At 37.2% G+C, this 8,420-nt stretch overlaps 1 protein-coding gene across 6 annotated transcripts in view; it reads left to right on the top strand.

Annotated features, from left to right (window-relative positions):
• Window positions 1-222: 222 nt before the first annotated feature.
• The window catches only part of Cstf2 (cleavage stimulation factor subunit 2), a 25,347-nt gene continuing 17,149 nt past the window's right edge, over window positions 223-8,420 (top strand). Inside the window, exons 1-7 of one of the 6 annotated variants that reach the window (XM_048797375.1) lie at window positions 225-390; window positions 1,656-1,734; window positions 2,089-2,258; window positions 2,845-2,981; window positions 3,452-3,571; window positions 3,866-4,003; window positions 6,638-6,761. In XM_048797375.1, the coding sequence (XP_048653332.1) occupies window positions 333-390; window positions 1,656-1,734; window positions 2,089-2,258; window positions 2,845-2,981; window positions 3,452-3,571; window positions 3,866-4,003; window positions 6,638-6,761 (826 nt within the window). In that variant the 5' untranslated portion in view covers window positions 225-332. Of the gene's footprint in view, window positions 391-1,655; window positions 1,735-2,088; window positions 2,259-2,844; window positions 2,982-3,451; window positions 3,572-3,865; window positions 4,004-6,637; window positions 6,762-8,420 lie in introns of all 6 variants that reach the window. The other 5 variants (XM_048797376.1, XM_015502299.2, XM_048797377.1 and 2 more) reach the window with 5 other exon arrangements.

The raw sequence follows: 8,420 nt of genomic DNA, 5'->3' as shown, positions 1-8,420 counted from the left end.
TTATTATGGCCGACTAATACTTGCGTCAGCCAAACAAAAAACGAATAATAACAAAATTCTGCAGACTGAAAGCCTTCAAATTCGCCTAGACCCGCCCAAATCCCGTTTGGAACGGAGTTATTCACAGAACGCAGCCAAGCCCTACAGAAGGTTAGTCCTTTCGAGCAATTACGCCAGCCTGAGGCTGACAAAATGACGTCAGGGGCGTGGCTCTGCGTCCGCTTCATTCAGGCGCTTCCGGTTCACGCGTGGTACGGAAGCGTGGTCGGCGCTCGGCTCACGCGCTGTACGGAAGTGTGTTTAGGCGCACCGGAAGCCACCGGAAGAGAGCGATGGCGGGTTTGACTGTGAGAGACCCTGCGGTGGATCGTTCTCTACGTTCTGTATTCGGTGAGAGGAATTCGGTGGAACCAAGCATCTGGGAGGGACAGAAAGAGGCAGGGGAGCAGCAAAGAACCCTGCACCTCCCACCTCCTGGATCGCCACGAAAGCCGGCATTGGGTCGGGCTTGCAGGGCTCTCTGCCTATCCAGTGGGGGGTCAACCTGATGGACCCGTGAGCAAAAAGATGCTTTTACTATCTCTGGCTTTCTCTTTTCGGAGAGCAAAATATAACTCTCTAAGCAAAAAGATGCTTCCCTTTCTTTACGGTCTTGTAGATTTTCCACAATATCATTGAGGGAGTGAGACTAGCCTTCATCTTCTATGTTTTTCCCTTTTCATTATCAATTATTTTTTAGAAGCAGGCACATGGCAAAAGCGCCTCAGTGTTCTGTATTCTAGAATGGAGATACCAGAAAATAGAGTATATGCGGAGAGTATAGATTCCTGAGCCCACTTCCCGCCCTTTAATCAGGACTTAAATCCTTTGCTTTTTACCCATAACATTTTAGTTCATCCATAGTTCTAACGGCCACCTGGCATCTTGAGGAGGATTGCAAATGAATAAATGAATGATTAAGACTTTGTCCGAGGAATCTTAAAGAGGATTAAAACTATTCTGAGTAATATTTTCTGCTGGAATAAGTTAATTTTAAAAAATACTTGTGGTGGGCTGGTGCTGTGGCTCAGTGGTAGAGTGCTTGCCTAGCATGTGTGAGGTACTGGGTTCAATCCTCAGCACCACATAAAAATAAATAAAATAAAGGCATTCTGTCCATCTACAACTACAATTTTTTTTTAAAATACGTGTGGTGATTTTAAAGCACCTTTTGAAAAGTTCATGACAAAACAGTTCAGAATAATTTCCTCCACTCTATTCATGGTTATTCTCCTGTAAGTGTGTGTACGTGTAGATATAGGGACATTATGTACCTGTTTTAACATAATGTGTTTTTAGTAGTCACTGTTAAAAGTTGAAGACCTTCAGGTACATACCAGTCCTTAAGTATTTATTTTTGTCAAAGTTAAGGAATATCTAACACTGTTAGATCTGTTGGAGAACTCCTTGGGAGTATCTACACTTTTTGTATTTAGTTTCAGTGGTTTATTTCCCTTGTTAAGAGGTCTGAAGAAACACATGGAAGTGCATTTTTGGAGAACACTATTTTGAGCCAGTTGTTTTATATTCAGTGAAAGTAGAAACTCTACTGTTTACTTTCTCATTAAATATCTAGGCTACAAACTCAGAATTTTAATATGCTATCTGTTCCTTAGTGGGTAACATTCCTTATGAAGCTACTGAAGAGCAATTGAAGGACATCTTTTCTGAGGTTGGACCTGTTGTTAGTTTCAGGTGAGATCCTCTTCTTCTTGGTGGGAGAGTCTTATAAACCACCACAAATTTGGCCTTTAGTAATAATGGCAAGGGTTTTTTTTTTTTTTCTTTTTACTGGTAATTTTCACATGCATTTTATTTTTGTTAGCAACTTTATTGAGACATAATTTAGGTACCATATAATCCACATTCATTCTTACCTAAAAGATATGGATTTTCTTTTTTTATTTCAACTGTTTTAAATATACTTCAATGATGAAGTCTGTTATAAAGCTGTTTATCTTACAAAGGGCCATATTAAAGCATGGCAGTATTAGCAAGAACCCTGTATGTGTGTAGCATTTGTGCCTGATACTTGGTTTTGCTCTCCAGATTGGTATATGATAGAGAGACAGGAAAACCAAAGGGTTATGGCTTCTGTGAATACCAAGACCAAGAGACGGCACTTAGTGCTATGCGGAACCTGAATGGGCGTGAATTCAGTGGGAGAGCACTTCGAGTGGACAATGCTGCCAGTGAAAAGAACAAAGAAGAGCTGAAGAGTGAGTATAATCCCAGGATGTATGCATTATGAATTAATACATATGTGGCAATAAAATTTTTTCCACTTATGATGTTTTAGAATATGCTAAAATGGTTAGCCACACAGCTTTGTTTGACCAGCCTGAGGTACTTAAATTAGGAAAGTACATATCTTTGAGAAACAAGGTAAAGTTGACTTTAGAAATCCTTCTGTTAATTTCCAGTTAAAGATGAATTCAGGTCCACCAAGATAATAATTGTGCTGTGGCATTACTCCTGTGACCATGTATGTTGTCAGATCTGTAACTGGTAGGGGTACTAAGGCTTTTTTTTTTTTTTTGGCTTTTTTATCTCTTTAAACCTTTTTTTCTTTTGAAAGAGGTCAGTATGCCTGATTCCTTAACATTGACCATCTAAGTGATCATGGTCCCAGCTGTCTGTCCTCTGAGAACATAGAGAATATAGACGAGATTTTTAAATCATTTATTTCTCAGCTCCAGAGAATTTATCTATTGGTTCTTGTAGCAACCATGGAAAATAAAAATAGATACTTAAAATGATTTAGCTGTTTTTTCCCTAACTTTCTTGTACTTTCTTCCTGATCAGGCCTTGGCACTGGTGCCCCTGTCATTGAATCACCTTATGGAGAGACCATTAGTCCTGAGGATGCCCCTGAGTCTATCAGCAAAGCAGTTGCCAGTCTTCCACCAGAGCAGATGTTTGAGCTGATGAAACAAATGAAGGTGGGAAGAAACATTAGGTTATGAATAAAGCAGTTCACCTCAGATTTTTAAGGAGTTAATTGAAATTTAATGGAAATAGTTTCGGAGCTCAAATAGAATCTGTATGTAGATACAATTTTATGCATCTTCAATATGCCATGTGTGAACAATATACTTTACATTTTGTACAGAGAGCTTTCTATTTATACAAAAACACCTACTCAAACAATCCAGCTTGTTTTTTGTAGCCCCCGTAGATATCAGATATAGATATTAAAAATACAGCTTTATCCTAAATGATAGTATTATGGTATTTGAAATGCCTCTTCCTGCCATTGCTAAGATTTTTGTGTGCCATATAAAAACAAATGATAACTTAAAGAGCCCCTTGAGTATTACATTTGTCAGATGTAATACACAAGCTCTAAATCACCATCGATTTCTAAGTAATTAATTATTGAACTTAATAATGAATCTGCTTATCTTCTCAGCTCTGTGTCCAGAATAGTCCCCAGGAAGCACGGAACATGTTGCTTCAGAACCCTCAGCTGGCTTATGCTTTGCTGCAAGCACAGGTAGTGATGAGAATTGTGGACCCAGAGATTGCCTTGGTGAGTGCTTCTGATTCTTTTATAGAAATGATAGGATAGGTCTGGGGAATATAGCTTAGTGGTAGAGGGTGAGTTTAGCATGCATGAGGCCCTGGATTTGATCCCCAGCACTGCAAAAGAAAGAAAGAAGGCTGGGGATGTGGCTCAGTGCTTAAGCAGCCCTGGGTTCAATCCCTGGTACCAAAAAGAAGAAAAGAAAGAAAAATTAATGGCATGATAAACCTTGAGTGGGGTAGGGACTGCCTGATTGCTTTATTAAACAGACAGCTCATAGGTTTGTCTTTTCATTTTTAGAAAATTCTGCATCGCCAGACAAATATCCCAACGCTGATTACAGGCAACCCTCAGCCAGTCCATGGTGCTGGTCCTGGCTCAGGATCCAATGTGTCAATGAACCAGCAGAATCCTCAGGCCCCTCAGGCCCAGACTTTGGTAGGGCTTTGTGCCTGTCCCTTTATTTTATCTGTCTTAGAATCTCATTTTTTTTTTAGGAGAATATATTGAAAGAAGAATGGTCAGAAACCAGAGATGATAATTTTAACTTCCAGACATAAAAGCAGTTTCCAGGTTGCAGAAGCACATGGCATCTGACTGAATATAGATTTGGTTCCAAGTTTGTAAAACAAAGTGATTTTTCCTGTATGCCCTTTTCTTATAAGCTAACTTACAAGAAATGTGTATATGCATGCCTGGCTTTGTGGTTGGCACTTTGTTGTTCCATATGCATTATCTCAATTAGTCCTCATAACAGTTGCATAAGGTAGGCACTCATATTTAAATCTCTCTTTTTACTGATGAAAAAAGTAAAACTTTCTAACCATGATACAATACCCTGAACCCATACGAAATTGATAACGTTTAAAAACTGAAAAAAATCTGTATTGAGGAAGAGAAGTAAACATCAAATACAAATGACAAAATAGAGGAAGAATTTGCCAAACATAATGGACAAGAGGCAGATTACTTGATTAAAGTTCATAATTGTGTTAAAAATGTTCATTGCCACATTATACTAGTGAAAATTGGTAATATCCTAAATGTACATCTCTGGAAGAATGAAAAATATGTGGTATATTTATCCCATGGAATAATTTAAGCAGTTAAACTACATATTATAACATGAATGACTTTCAAGAACTTAAATCCATGTGGCATTAAGATGAACTAGAGCTGGGCATGATGATGTACACCTATAATCCCAGTGGCTCTGGAGGCTGAGGCAGGAGGATTGCCAATCAAAGCCAGCCTCAGCAACTTAGCAAGGCACTAAGCACTTCGGCAAGACCCTATCTCTAAATAAAATACAAAAAATGCCTGGGGATGTGGCTCAGTGGTTAAGAGCTCCTGGGTTCAATCCCTGTTACAAAAAAAAATTAACTAGAACATGTGGTATTAACATAGATAACTCAAAAACATAACAGTATAAAAGTGAAACTAAGTTAATGTGGAATGTGGAAACATTTCCAGCATGTGGGATATATGTGTCTGCATAAATCCCAAAAATACATTGAGTGAGATTCAAAGAACATATTCAGAATATAATGATTCATATAAAATTTTTAAAAATCTATGAGAATTCTTAGTGATTATCTAATGAGATGGGGATCTTGGGTATATTGGGGAAGATCATATAGATTTTCTTAGTATATATAATTTATTTCCTAAGATGAGTGGTTATAGCTATAATTTTTCATAATAAACCAAAAAGGACTCATGAATTAGTGAGAAAATTGCAAATAATTCAGTAAGAAAATGGGCAGTGGACATAAACAGTTCACAAAACAGAAATCTAAATACATAAAAGTGTCTAATCTAAAAATAAGGTAAATGTAAATAGAAACTACAGAAAGGTACTCTTTTTCACCTATCAGATTGACAGAGGTAAACAACCTAGATGTGTCCTTCAAAGTTACAGTGCAGGGGATGGCAAAGAATTAATGTAAATGACTAGATAGCAAACATGTTTGACTTTATAGGCCATAGACTTTCTGTCACAACTACCATAATAGTATGAAATCAGCCAAAGACAGTATGTAAACAAGTGTATGTTGTTGTGTTTCAGTAAAACTTTATTTATAAAACCAGTTAGCCATATTTGGCCCATGAGTCATAGTTGACCAGCCCCTTCTCTAAATAAATAAATATTTTTTCAGAGATGGGAAGGAAATGAACTAAGACTAAGGTTAAATGGTCAAAAAATAGAATTGTATGTGGCGAATGCAGGTTCTATACTTGGTCCTTTCTGAGCTCGTAGCCTGTTTTCTCCTAACTACCTCGCTACATGGTTTCCTGTCTTCTGTTTTAGACTTTTGTTTTCTAATTGCTTATGTGATTTTGTATTTTATAACTTCACTTTTATTCTTACTGAGTTCTTTCTGTTTCAAAGGAGGACTCAGTTCTCTAGGGAATTCATGGCAAAAAATTCATATTCCTCCCCCCTGCCCCCAAACAAGAATTTTGTTTAAGGACAAGAGTAAACTTGGTCAAATGAAAATTATTTTCACTGTTTTAAAAATATTTTTAGCTGTAGATTGACATGATACCTTTATTTTAATTATTTATTTTTATGTGGTGCTGAGGATCAAGCCCAGTGCTTCCCATGTGCTAGGCAAGCACTCTACCACTGAGCTATAGCCCCAGGCCTATTTTCACTTTTAAAAAGTGGACTACCAGCAGTTGCTTTTAAAAAAAGTCCCAGCCCCTTCTTTGTCTTCATGGGTTCAAGACACTTTTTTATTGTAACTCTTACTGGTAGGCCCCAGTGATGAAATCAAGAATAGTTGCTATATGCTTCCTTGCCACACAGATAACTTGTCAATCTCTGCAGCAAGGGTATGTTCCATTTTAACTGTATTCACATAACAAAACTCATGGCACATATCATAACTTGCTTCTATGGAATTGAAAGTGTACAAAAAATATAATGTCACACAAGACATGCTATATAAAAAGGATGTTTGATAGACTATTTAGGCCACCAATTTGAAGAGGTCTTTAAGATTGTAGACTTAAAAGTATTGAATCTGCATAGAGGCATGTACCTACTTTGATTTCTCTCTTATTCAGGGTGGAATGCATGTCAATGGTGCTCCTCCTCTGATGCAAGCTTCTATGCAAGGTGGAGTTCCAGCACCAGGACAGATGCCAACTGCTGTAACAGGACCTGGCCCTGGTTCCTTAGCTCCTGGAGGTAAGTCTCTAGACTTCACCATCTTGTTACCTTGCTAAAGTTTTGTCTTACTGGGGCTGGGGTTGTAGTTCAGTGGTAGAGCGCTTGCCTAGCACATACGAGGCCCTGGGTTCAATCCTCAGCACCACAGAAAAATAAATAAATAAAATAAACATATTATGTCCAATTACACCTAAAAAATAAATACTTTTATAAAAAAGTTTTGTCTTACTAAGTGCTGCAATATAACCAATTATTTGATAACAGAATCATGATATCACACACACACACACACACACACACACACACACTGGGGTTTGAACCCAGAGTCTCGCACATGCCTAGGCAAGCTCTCTACCTCTAAGCTACACTCCCAGCCTTAGGGGATTTCTTATATACAAATTCTACATTTGACTATGAGAGCAGGGAAGGGGCTACAAAAGTAGAAAGTACACTAAAACATCCAAAGTAAGGAGGAGAAAATGGAATGAATGGAAACAAATTCAAGGTGGCGAAAATAGAGAAAAGGAAAGACATTGTAAAATAAATAATGAATGTAGAATAAGATGGAAGGAATAAGAAGTAGTGTAGTAGTATGGTCTTATTCTGTCAAATACAAATGGACTGAATTCTCTCATTAAAGCCCAAAAACTTTTAGATTAGGTTCAACTCATAAAGAAAACAGGCATAAAATACATTCAAACCAAATAACAAAAAGAAGAAAGAAAATATAAGGGCTGGAAAGGTAGTTTAGTGGTAGAGCACTTGCCTAGTGTGTGGGATGCCGGGTTTGATCCTCAATACTGGAAAAGAAAGAAGTCTTGAAATGACTCATTCAGTGAAGCACAAAGATTGGCAGTTGATAGAGTATGGCTGTTACACTTGTAACTTCATTATTTAACAATTGCAACTAAAGACATTGAATGAAATAGTGATTCCCCACATGGAAACATATGAACACATAATGTTTCATCAGTAAAGTTTTTTATTAATTTTTTTGTTGTAAATAGACATAATACCATTGCTTTATTTATTTTTATGTGGTACTGAGGATCGAATCCAGTGCCGCACATGTGCTATGCAAGTGCTGTACCACTGAGCCATAACCCCAGCCCTCAGTAAATTTTTTTAGGCAAGTAAATTTGTTATCTAATCTGGGATTGATTGACTGCAATAGTATTCCTAGTGAACTGTTTAAATCTAAGTTCTTCTAAGAACTGAGTTGACAAGGAATGGGAAAAGATTTTTAAAGAAGTTTTAGCAAACTCAAAATTTTTATTTATCTACTGTATCCTAATGCAGTTGTAGTTAGATTTTATTTCTGTGAAAGTAATGGGATCTGTATCTTACACATCTTTTAGTTATAGGTATCTAAATTACCTTAAAATATCACCAAAATTTAGGAATGTGGTGCTACTGCACATAAAAAGTTTGCAGTCTAAGAAATAATTTCACTACCAAGAGTTGGGCAACAATTAGACTAATCTATACTTTGTTTAGTGAGACAGGTAAATTGATCACACTCTTGGGTTATCACAGCAATGTCAGATGGCTCTAGAAATTTCTAAATGTCTGCTCTCTGTTTCTGTAGTTAACTTTATCATGAAGGGTTTACCATTGTGTTATAGATCAGCACCATTTGTGGACCACACTTAGAGTAGCATTGTTCTGTTAGACAAA

This window comes from Marmota marmota, unplaced genomic scaffold, assembly GCF_001458135.2.
Source record: "Marmota marmota marmota unplaced genomic scaffold, marMar, whole genome shotgun sequence".
NCBI lineage: Eukaryota > Metazoa > Chordata > Mammalia > Rodentia > Sciuridae > Marmota > Marmota marmota.
Note: the sequence above shows the minus strand (reverse complement) of the source record. Positions and strands in the feature narration are given on the sequence as shown.